At 31.5% G+C, this 13,257-nt stretch overlaps 1 protein-coding gene across 4 annotated transcripts in view; it reads left to right on the top strand.

Annotated features, from left to right (window-relative positions):
- LOC106109510 (bestrophin-4) overlaps nucleotides 1–13,257 on the top strand; it is a 34,000-nt gene that overhangs the window by 8,482 nt on the left and 12,261 nt on the right. For 2 of the 4 annotated variants that reach the window (XM_013291033.1, XM_013291031.1), the window contains 2 exons: nucleotides 295–405; nucleotides 3,356–3,536. In XM_013291033.1, coding sequence (XP_013146487.1) covers nucleotides 3,408–3,536 — 129 coding nt within the window. In that variant the 5' untranslated portion in view covers nucleotides 295–405; nucleotides 3,356–3,407. Of the gene's footprint in view, nucleotides 1–294; nucleotides 406–3,355; nucleotides 3,537–6,108; nucleotides 6,211–13,257 lie in introns of those variants that run through there. The other 2 variants (XM_013291032.1, XM_013291034.1) reach the window with 2 other exon arrangements.

The following is a 13,257-nucleotide window of genomic DNA, read 5'->3' as shown; positions in this document are numbered from 1 at the left end:
ACTTTAAAACAAAATCGTATATATTATCCGATCATAGCTTAAAAATCTTGTCAGAAAAAAAAAATTATTATATTTGTAGTAACTATATGTACATAAAACAACCATATTTTTACAACCATAGCCCTAATATTTAGCCTCGATATAGTGCTTCAGAACAGTCCTCGTGTGGTGACCTTAATTTAAGGTTAACTACTCGATTCATTGATAACTAAAGCTTAAGAAAACGTTCGATTCATATCTTTATACATTTCTTATTTGGTTATTATTTCACTAATTGGCTCCTTTGATTTTCAGATGGAGAGGAAGTGTATACAAGCTAGTTTGGCGGGAATTACTAGCATATCTAACACTTTATTATACAATCAACTTATTATATCGGTTCGCATTAAATGAACACCAGCAAAGGTAAGTATTATATTATTAAGAAATCAAACAACAAAATAAAAATCCCGAATCCTATCGCGAACTGCATCCAATTATGACTTTTCTGAACTTCAACATAACGACAAATGTAGCCATTGAATTTTTTATATTAATCAAATGTGTAAAGATTTCCGTGTTTTCTGTTCACAGAAAATGTGTGAACGGCAACAGGCAGTGTATCTTAATAGTCGTATAATGAAACGTCATTTAAATATGTAACAGCGTCTTAAACGATAAGACAACGCATAAACTCCAATATCTTACACATTTTGACATATGAGGTTGTAAGCGGCGTTCGCGAAGTATCTAAGATTCGTTACAATATTTAACTGTAAGAGTCTAACAGCAAACGTGTCATGTAGTTAGACGGGAATCGTCTGTAAAACTTTACAAAGACATTAACAATATTCGTCTGCTAGAACCCATTATTATGTTACGTAATAATTATTAGTAATTAGTTTAATTAACTATAAATGAAAGGTTTTTATCATACTTCGAGCTGTAATGATACTCTCAGCTGACTTCGACCATGACGTTTTTCTCTAGTTATTATCCAATGTAAGAAAATTATGTTGGAATAAGGACTTTTTCTACATTTGATAATTTCCGTAAACACTTAATCAATATTTTGCTTGCGTTTATAACATTTGTATAACCTTATTTCATTTATTATACAAATTTTATTCATTATTCCTATTAACATGTTATTAAAATTTATAGAGAAATGGAAATTTATCAGCATTCTAAAAGTTGTTGAAATTAATTAATCAAATTAAAAATCGCCTACACTGGATTTCGAATTTAGCAATGAATGGCAAAGCAATTCATAACATAAATCCCGAGATCAGTTTAATTTCTTTGTATCGGAGGTATTACACAAATAGAATGATCGCCCTCTAAACGACAGAACGGGTTTTTTAATCGCTATTGTGATCCTTAGATAGGTTAAGTTTTAACAATTTTTAATCTATTTCGTACATCTAACAATTTTTAAAACCAATAGACACAACTTTGAGATCAATTGCTGGGTTCGGCCGTAACAACTAGACGTAAACTATCGCATCATTTACTTTCTGAATGGTTACGATTTAACGACATGTTATGAAACGTGATCAAAATCGACTATAGATTTCAAATCGCAACAGTAAAGCCCACGTTACAATGGCATGTATGTTAAAGTTGGCAACACTGTTGACTGACAGCGCCTATGTTACGAAATACGATTCACACATTAAATTCAAATAAGTACCTCAAATGACCTCGAAGGAACGAATTTAATGATTGACGTGCACTATGCAAAGTTATGGAAAACAAATCTTAGCATTTAGAATAAAACAGCTGGCAAATTATAATTAACAGAGGTTTTATCCATTCCTTTGATATTGGTTCAAACAATTACACTAAATAAAATTAATTTCATAATCTTATTTAAATTGCCGAACTTTTGAGTATTTTAGTCTGGTCTTGTGTGAGGTATATGTCCCCTGTTCTGTGTGCATTTTTGGAATATAGAATCTTGAGACATTCTTTATATTTTTTAAATTATATATTTAACATTCTGAAACATAAAGATATTACATTTCTATGAAACTATTAACTTTAAGATGCTTTACGATACAAGTCTACTATAGCCCTGAATTCTTTAAAATCTCACATATTGTTTATTAAAATAGTACAGTAACCGAACAGGAATAAAAAATAAAGTATCTACATCGTTTTTATAAATCTAGTTAAAAGTGAGATTGTCGTGTACAATACAATCTAGTTAATTCATGTTGCCCCGATGGTTGTTACAAACAAAAACTGATTATCGACGTAATAAGCATTTATGCAAGCACGTTTCTCCGAAGCGGTAAACTATTGGCATGCACGTGTTTGCAATGAAGTCATTAGTACGAAAAAAAATCTTAGCATACTACAATTCTAAGCAAACAAAATAGTTATTTATAGTACAAGGTAAGTCCTAACAATCACCTCATCTAGGTTTAATAAGAAGCTATTATAAAAAAGAAAACAACGATTAAATTCACTGGAAAATGTCGCAGGAAAATAAACAAGTACTTTTTATTTATGCATGTGAATGATTGACTTTTTATTGGTATTACATTTCACGCCGAATTGCATCGATTACGGGATTTACCATCGTACTTTATATCAGTTATCACGTTTTATCAGGAAATCTGATGAGGGTAGAAAAAACGCTTTGGATCTTAGCCTATTAAACACTAACTGGTACAATTATAGAAAGTAGATACTATAAAACGGGTAGAATAGAAGTAAATCTATAAGTTTTATAATTTTGTCTCTAACTTGTTATCGAAATTTTATTACTTCTATTATTTACAAGGCATGGAAATGCCTTTATGGCAGCAACAAGCGTATATGCGCAGAGTTAAATGATTTAAAGAAAAATGATGTTATAGATCATGAAAATGCAGACAATTTTTTCATCTTTTAAGGTGAATAGAGACGAAAAAGAATTGAATAGTGACGCCTTACTTATAATAGTAGAAGCGGCGCTTTGTTTAGCATTTCTGCTTTTGCTAAATTATAACCAAAGAAAGAAATTAAAACAACGTAAAGGTATTTAGAGTAATTAAAAATTCGATCATTTTCATCTCAGAATTGCGTAAACAGAAAAGTCATTGGTTGCATTTCGAGTTATGATAAGGGAATTTATATTTCAAAGATTGTAAAAGTATTACGGTTTTAAATATTCTTTGTTCCCTTTATTCGTTTTCAAAGAACTAGTCGCTAAAGTGTATAGAAATGTAGATAACGAAAACATTTCTAAAAGTTATACAACACAACGCATTCTTGTGCAGGTTTCCGTGAATAGCGTGTATAAAACGAAGGAAAAACAATTCCCGTTCTGAACGCAATAAAACATTTAATTTGTACCGTGAACATTGATGTCCAATATATGTTTCAGAATATTCGAGAAAGTCCGGCAGTACTTCGGTGCGCAAATAGAGTCGATACCGATGTCTTTCGTGCTGGGATTCTACGTAAGTCTGGTTGTGAAGCGATGGTGGGAGCAATACAAACTGCTTCCCTGGCCCGATACCCTTGCCCTCTTCATCTCGGCTGGAATTCCTGGAGCGGTTAGTAAAGTAAAGAAACAATCAACAATATAAAAATTAAAACACATTAAATTGGTTCCTATCATAAGTCACAATGTCAGCGTCGAACATTTTCATCTCTTTTAGTAATGCTTATTATAGGTTATGTTACTGAATTAACTTGGAAATTGAACTTTTTAGGGACATAACAAACAAATCTGTAATATCTTTATAGAAACTTACTTAATCGATTACTCCTAATTATTACCTAAACACTTTTGGAACACAGTTTTACGATTTTAAATCAGTTTCAACATTACATTTACATAAAATCATTAATAGGTGTTTAGTTTTTGAATGAATTAAGCTGTATCCAAGAGTTATAATCGCGTTATTCAGGAATCATTCTTCACAATCTTTCGTGTTATAATGTTGTCATACGTTTAAAAGCAAAGCAATAAAACATTAGCTATAGTTAAATTGACCTAAACTTCAGTTCACTGGGACCGATCATTGTATATAACAGGCTAGCTGTTCCCGTGCGGCTTTATCCGCATGTAATTATGAAAATTTTATTTTATTGTTTACGTTTGTCAAATTATCAATAGCAAATGTCAAAATTACATGACATGACAAACCTTAGTAATCTTTCTTTCTTGATGTTGGCCGCAACTTATGGTCTCTTTCCCACATTAGGGTTTCTTATCCAAAATATTTACACCCTAAGTTTAATGGCGTGGAAATATATAGCCTAAAGCATGACGTAAGTGTAGGGCTTTTTATTAAAAAAGAATTATTCAAAAATATGCTATAATTGCTGACATCTTAGGCAACAAAGAAATGTATGTTTACGCTTTATTATAATAGTATAGACAAAAAGGTCCTATCGTTCTCTCGGGTTTGATAAATTACAGGTTTAAGAAAATCAATACAGTATTTTACTATGGTTATTTTTCCATAGAAATAGGTGTTACTTGGAAATAAGTAGTAAGGAATTATATAAAATTAACTCTATTTAACACATATACTTGAATTTACTCAAGATTAAACACGTCTCTGACTAGAATCTACTTACTGTGTTACTACACAATGGCACTATTTGCTATTGTTATTTATAAACTGTAACTAAATAACACATATTTATGTTGTTCTCTAACCGATTTCCAACGAAACATTGACATGGATTTAAAAATATATTTATTTTAACAAAAACTTTATTGTATGTCCTACCAATTTCTCTATTGATATCGTAAATAAGTCACTTATATACGGTTTTTAGTAATCTTTATAATATTTACTTATTTAAAACTTTATGCTCAACAGTTAATATACAAATGTTTAAACTATGATCATACAAAATATGTGCAAGGGCGGCCTTATTGCTATGAGCAATATCTTACAGGCAACCCAGTGGGACAGGAGAAGCAAGACAAAACATATTTAGTTTAACAAAAGAAGTTTATGACGAAACTGAGAACGTTAATTGTTCAAAACTTCAGTATTAATATGTTTAATTGCTACAAAAGCAACAGGATCTTTAATATATTCATGTCCGAATCACCCTCATCTCGATTCAGTAACATCTAATCTCAAATAATACAAGTCGGAAGAATCGAACGTAAGTTAACGAGTCACAGACTGGTTCTACATCTGACTGCTACAAGTCACAGACTGGTTTTATCAGCAGGCAAAATTGTTATTAGCTCTCATGACCACTTCAACGAGGATGTCGGCCGTAAATATAATTTCAATCGTCTTAACATATACATGTTTCCAATTAACACGCGATATTTGATACAAAATTAATCATAATTAAGTCAGTTAATGAGGGTTTTATTTAGCTATTCAATGTACGTTGTTTTTTTTTTAAGATTTAGTGTAATTAATGCTTTGCGTATGTTGGTAATAGTCATGTTACGTAATCAATAGTTGCATAGTCCGTTCCTTGACTCATTAAAATACAGTGTGCTGTTGCGACTGTACATATGATGCCCTGCTTGCTGAAGGCTCAGCGAATGGCCATGACATTTATTTCAGATAGTAAATTTTCACAAGTTTCCGACTTTCAAATTATCCTTACCTGTTATTTTATCAATTGTAAAACATTAAATGCCAGTTAACGTATATAAAAATAGCTACTTCGAATATAATTTATCTTTTTTCCCCCTTCGAAACACGTTTAACTACCAGCCATTGATATTTCTTGCAAATACCAAAGATGACGAAATAATTCCACGTTTTTGTGCCTCTGTAATCTCAATTGTAGGTTTAACAAAATAACATATAAATACGTGGATAAAATGTTTACTTTAATTAACTTTAATGATAATTTGAAGCTGAAGAATAAAGCGTTATGCAATACAATGGAATTTATAATAAGATATAAGTCAATTAAATGATAATTTAAAACTGGCTTACATCAGACTACGTGGATTGTATTATGTGTAAAAAATTAACCCTCTCAAATTACATGAGAAACAATCACAAAATACACAGTTCGGATACTTTAAGAAATGTGTAAAAAAAGTTATACGTTCTTAAAATAACGTTAAACAATTGATTTGCGTAACAAGGAATATTATGTACATTGTCTAGACATATCGAATACTGCAGTGCGAAAAAGTAACAGAAATTATTTATTCTTCAAAAGTGAATTCTTTTAGGTGGTGTGTTTAGGTTGCCGTGAGTTCCTAAACTAAAATCTGAACGGGAAAACACATACAAGGTAAAGTATGTTATTAACGGAATTAATTATAACAATAATTGTTGTAATCGTTTACTTTGCCCTTGAATTTTATTTACTGCCATTTGTAATAAAAAAAAAATCTTAACCGTCACTGCGAAGCGCTACGTCCATTGTTCTTTTATAAGATAGATTGTTACGTGAATTTAGTTCTTGTGGTTTATTCTGCGTGTGTTGTGGATATCTTGTGACTTTCTATGCAAATCATTCATTTGAATTTGGTAATGTCATCTCAAGGGATGTTTATAACTTTCAGGTAATATTTCACAAACATTATTATTTTATATGTTTTATTTTTCTTTACAAAATATGTAAAAAACACTTCTGTAATGTTTTAAAAGTATATAAAAACATTCTTTAATGTTTAAAAAAGGAACACAATGATATCACAATCATATGAGACTTAAGACGTACTTGTAATACTATTGCAACATTGTTATGATCATAAATGTGTACATAACATTAATAGACTCATAGCAAATAATGTGAGGCATAGCGTCAAAATAAATAACATTCTTGTGTATCAGTATAACATTAAAGAAATACATATTATAACAAATGTTTTAGAGAAATTACAGAAAACAAACCCGGTATAAGGCGAACGAAAAAAATTGTACAATATTTTTTTTTAATTTTATTTTAATGCAATTTGTATGTAAAGTTATATATAAGTTCACAATTTGGCGTTAATAAACAATAGAAAAACATAATAATAGAACAAATACAGTAAGCAATACTAGACACTGACTACTGTTCATTTTATTCCATTGTTTTTGAGAATATCTGATATATAGAGAACATAGATGGTTCAATACAAGTTTTAGATAATTTACATCAATACTTTAACATCAGCAAGGATTTTAAAGATTAATAAATATACTTTTTTAATTCTACTTAGAAATATTTATTAATTAATTAATTACGTTTCACGTGGATTGGCATTTGACTACCAACTTCTACAAAGTTAATCAGTCGAAACCGTTTAAGGTTATAACTACCAAGAAAGTGTTTCCCAATTTTATCAGTAAAAATTCTTTTTAAGTTACTTACAGTTCCCTGGAAATTTCGACATAAGTTTTCTTCCCGGATTACTTAAAAATACGAATATTTCTTAACCGCAGTTCACGTGGACTGGCAACTTCGACACAACTTTAATAAGTCGAAACCCTTTAAAGTTAAAACTACCAAGGAAATGTTTGCCAATTTTATTAGTAAAGTTTGCGATATTCTGACGAGGTAGCCTTTTCCAGGGAATTTCAACATTCGTTGTTATGATTTATGTAAGTCTACGGTCAAACCCCTTGTTAAAAAAAACATTTGCCAATAAATTCTCCACTGATTAGAATACAATTAAAGGTTTTTATATCTTTACTTCTATCTTAGTTTATTATAAACGAAGAAAAGGGTAGATGGTAGACAATTTGTAATATTTTTCTGCAATCGATGTTCAAGGTAACATGGCAACTAGAATGTTTTCTGTATTATCAAAGTCCCTGCATTTTTAATTAAGCATTTCAAATTCTCTAATTCATTTTAAATACGGGAATTACTGCTAATTAGGATTTCTACAGGATTTTTAGTTAATTAGGAAAACTAATTATTACTAAAATAGTAGTTAATAATTCATTGAAATAATATTTTAATTACCTACTTTAGCGTTTCGTGACTATGATTTTATGCAGCCTGTTTTTGCCTTGACCTCTTTAAAGTAAAGAAATTGAACTGCATTACGTTTCTTTTGCTGCAAACAAGTTGACTATTTGGTTAAACAATTTAACTAATTTAATGGTCTGCCTAATAGTTATTATTTTATTGCATTAACTCATTTATTACCGAAAATACATATTATAAAATCGTAAGTTACACATAATTTCAGCAAACAAATAAGTGCTGTAACTGCGCTAAGGCGAGCGAAATAAAGCAAATAGAATTATGCAAATGAGTCACAGTGTTGTTATATACCAACAAATCCTTATCTTGGGTTTCGGGTTTTAATTTTATTTAGACTGTTTTCAAACAAACCTTTAAATCCGTGATCGTTACGTCAGATCATCGAGCATAATTCATGCAACTACTGTGATTTAAAACTAAAAGTCATTGTAAAGGTGAGGTTAAATTGATAAATATCTGCCTTTTGTCTTCTCTTTTCTCGCCACAAAAAAGAAACAATGAGTGGTGGCGAGGCAAACATCCGCCGAGTCGTATGTAATCATACTTTACTCGATACAGCGACTCACTGCGTTCCGTTTTATTATTTACTAGCTGCTGCTCGTGATTTCGCCTACGTGAAATTGAAAAAGAGTTAAAATAGTCTGTTACTCACTGACAACATAGCTTTTTAATGGTGAAAGAATTTTTGAAATCGTCTTAATAGTTTTTGAGTTATTACAATACATGCAAAAAGACAAAACCTTTCCTCTTTATAATATTAGTATAGATATAGTATACTAGCTGTTGCACGCGACTTTATCCACGTTAGAAATATACCCATTGTTACTCGGCGATAACATAGCTTTCTAATTGTGAAACAGTTTTTGAAACAGATTTTAATTCATACAAAAATACAAATCATTTATCTTTATAACATTAGTATAGAACAGTATAGATTGAAATACATTTCTCTGTGTTTAATATCTTTCAAACTGACAGATCTAATCATAAACAATATTTGACTTTAGTCGTATTTCAGAAATGTAATTACGTCTACTTGATTGATTAGAAATTGTTTGCTACCGTCGTTAAATAAAACATTCCAGCTTTCCGTCTTCGTTATATTTTGACATAAAACAAATACCAGTATCTATAATTAGTACAAAGCAGTATCTAAGTTATTGAGCTTACATTGTTTTATATTTCCTTTTGTAAATATTAAGCAATTAGGATATCATCAAGAGTATGATACATTCATCGAATGCGAGGGAACAGTAAAGGTTTCGACTGTAGTGACACTTGTATTGCGATATATTGTCATCCCTTACATTCCTATGAAAAAAACAGCAACAGCAACAATGTGCATGTGTAAAATAGAAACAATACGGTGCTTTAATGCTTGGATAATCGATTTGTGTGACGGCAAACGATTAGTGTTCCTTTCCTAGTCATTTATTACCATAGTTACGTCGCCTTTAGTACGTGAAATAATTGAAATGCCGAATGGTTACGAAAGAATTGATGCGTCAGACTGAACACGGTCCGCTAGTTATTATGTTTATAAAATCGAAAGTTACAACATAAAACGGAAAGTAAAATTACCGTGTTGTTTCTTTAAATCTAGCATAGTTATATGACCTTGCCCTCTATACGAACGCTCTTCCATTTTATTGCTTGACCAAACTTAGATCATTGATTGTTATTGTACTATTTGTTATTTAACGGTTTGGATCTAAATTAAATTACTATCTATTGACAGATTGACCTGAAAGTTACTTTTGGTTTCAATGACAGGTTACTACATGAAAATAATTATTTTTTAACGAATTTTTGTAAAGTACTCGCTATAGACAATTTAGAAGGGTAGATTGAAATCCTTACGTCACTAACAGCCTTAAACGTAAGAGGATACGTTTTCAAGTCTGTTAGTTACGGTTATTCACAATATTCATGTACATATTGTATATTATATTAAAACTTCCTCGATTAACATAAATCATAATATTAATTGCACATCTTTGTGTTTCATGTTGTCATTGAGGAAAATCAACCTCAAATCGGAAAACTGGTGGAATGGAAAACACTTCTTTAAGAACCTGATTTGTCACCATCTGTTTGTTCAACACACCTACTGTTAAACAAAAAATAGTCTCTACGCCAATTGATAATTTTACTTAACACGGTAACTTCGTAACAGGCCGATATCGGCCTGACGCGGTACTTAAACTATTGTGGACGAAGAAAACTATGTACTCTAGCTAGTGCGAAACGATTATCTTAGGTGTATACATTACATTACATGAAACATATGTTAAAGTTGTAGCAATTTAGTCTATCCTAGGGCAGGTGGGTCCTGAAATACCTGCCACGCTTCGGTGGGAATATCATTGGGGGCGCATTTTGGCTCGCCGCCGCACCAGATATAGAATTATTATTTTACTTGCCGCAGTAAACGTGTTAAACTAGATGATCAAACAATTGCAAGTTACACTTAACTTCCGTAATACGATTCGACTAATACCTCCTTTTAATCAAGTATAGGCTACAGGAAATCACAGTAATATGGTCATGATCCTATAATATCGCCAGTCTTGTTAAAAATGTTCATTTGGCGTATAACTATCACTAAATCATTTTATAAAACGTTAATACTCCAAACGAAAGATTTAATTAAATCAGGCTCAGACAGGATGAGGCAGAGAAAACGTCTCTAATATGGACATAATGATTTTAATCTTATTACAACGGTATTCAACATTTCGACTATTCATTTAGGAAATTTAAAATATGAGGATGTTCGGATTTTATGTTCGTACGAAAAGTCGTCTGATAAATCTGGCTATGCCAATTCTAATCCTCAACTTAACTCTTTTCTCATTAGGAGAGAAGTGCATTTTATCTTTTTTTAGGGATACTGCGAGAACTAAAACGTGGAATTAGACAAAGTGAATGTAGATGTCAAAGCTGTTTTTAATCAAAAGTTTGAATGCTTTGTTTTAATAAAAATGTTACATCAGTAGAAATTAACGTCTAGAGTAATATTCAACTGGAGCTATTCAACTAATACTAAAGGCAGCTTTAAAGCAGTTTAAAGCGATCCGAAGTGGAACCAGTCAGTTCCGACATAAACATGACGTGAACTCCATGAAACATTTAATTTATAATACTCTGATACTGGTAAATGTAAAACCCCATTTTGAATTCGTCATACCTTTATTGTTGTTTTTCTTATTTGATAATCGTGTAAGAAACACATTTTTTTTCATCAGTAGTAAACTTTATTTATATATTGGCTCCTTAAATGTAGTGTAATCTTAAACTAGTTAAGGAGCCAAGGCGATATTGATGCTGCGATTGAGTGTCCAAAAAATTTTATTATACGATCTTACCACACTCACAATCGTTTAAAGGTAGCTTGAAAAGACTCTTAGTGATCTATAATTGCCTCTGTGAAACTGTAGTACAAAACATCATCATCGTTATCAGTCTTAGGTCGTCCACTGCTGAACTTAGGCCTCCCCATCGATTGCTACGATACCCGGTCCTGTGCCACCCGCAATACATAGGTTTTTTTTTATTCGATTGATATTTAGGACATTATATCAGAACTGCGTCATATAAATTGTATATGTTCCAACATATACGTATAAGGTATATCCGCTTTTAAAATCTGAATTAGTTCTGCAACATTGCGAATGAAATATGAAATATTCCCGTAAAGTTGCAAAACTATTTAACTTTCATACTGCTGTAATGAGAAATGTGCTCGTTGATAACTTTGCCGTGTTAACTAAGCGGGCGGATGAAAGCAGCGATCCCAGATCCTTTGATATTTCCTAGTTAATAAACGGAGATAAAATAGGAATTTAAACGATCTGAATGTTGCATACGATGTCTGTTTACTGAATATTTTTTCTACAAATACTACAGAGTTTATTATGAAACATTAACATATTTCTATTAATACCTCCATAACGATATCACTATGTGATTTGCGATAATATTCAACACTGTTTCCCGTTCTAGCTTCCCCTTGATATCCCCCTAGAGGGTCATCACTTATGACATTCTTATTGTACAGGTAATACGGAATAAAAACTTACGCTTATAATATAATGTATTTGAAATGGTAGAGTAATTCGATGTAAAGAGATGTACAATTATTGATATCTAATCAATAACTGTCTGGATAGTCAAAGGATTCAATATTAATATAGTTAGTTTCACACGAAGGTAAAACAGTGAGAAAGTGCAGATCTGCAGAGTAATGCTGTTTCACGGACACCCCGGGACAGAACAGTTTTAATAAAATTGTCGGTTCAAATAGGACTGCACTACCTTTGTTTAGCCTTCGTGTGAAACTAGCAACTAAGTCAAAGCAACTTCAGTGCATCGGTTCACGTTCCCGTCGACGTCATCCCTTCCGCTGTTTGATTCCTTTGAACGTCTATATTACTCGAGGCCGATTACAGATATCAATTTCTATAGCGACGGTGTAATACACAATATCATGCAAAGGTTGTCAAAACACAGTGTGCATTTATAATATTTATACAATTTTTAATAACCGCAATCGAAAAAAGGTTTACTTTATAAAAAGCATGCATCGATTATACGGATTTTTGTCGCTATACAATCGAGGATACAAAGTTAAATTAACTGTCATACAAATCTAAAACAAACTCATAGGTTTCGTTTAGTTTGAACAAATCTTATTTCTTGCTAATATTATAGTAGTTTAGATGATTGGATGGATGTTTATTAGATGATATCTCCGCAAGGGCTCAACTAATTTACGGGAAATTTGGCCCAGGTGTAAAACATAGTCGGGAGGAACATATAGAATGTAGATATTTACTTTTTTTTTAATTCTCGCGGACGCGATCACTGGCAGAAATTATACTAATACTATTTGGTGAGCGACAATATAAGATTTTAAGCATACTAAATTAATTATCAAAATATAGAAAAATAAATATAAAATCTAGTTTTCAGGATTTGCCAGCCATAGCATTCGAGGGATACTGGGAGTCTTGCAGCTATGGGATTAATTTGCAACCGTTCTATACAATCCTAGATATCTAAATAATTCAAAGCGGAGCATAATATTGAAAGCTGCTTGAAAATTAAAGCCCCGCCGATGTATTAGTATTCAATTGGATCAAAGCTTTGTGGCTGCGTCTTAATTAAGATATACCGTATACTCTGTCTCCTTAAAACCAGTCTCAATTCCTTTGTTTCCCAGACACAGATGATGAAAGCGATACTGCATTGAAATATGCTTATTTCGTTGTGTACTTGTAACATGCATAATGAAACATAATATAGTTTTCTCTCGTTATACCAAAGAAATTAATCTTACTTGCTTACTTGCTCTTA

Source organism: Papilio polytes, unplaced genomic scaffold, assembly GCF_000836215.1.
Source record: "Papilio polytes unplaced genomic scaffold, Ppol_1.0 DF821288.1, whole genome shotgun sequence".
Classification (NCBI taxonomy): Eukaryota; Metazoa; Arthropoda; class Insecta; order Lepidoptera; family Papilionidae; genus Papilio; species Papilio polytes.
Note: the sequence above shows the minus strand (reverse complement) of the source record. Positions and strands in the feature narration are given on the sequence as shown.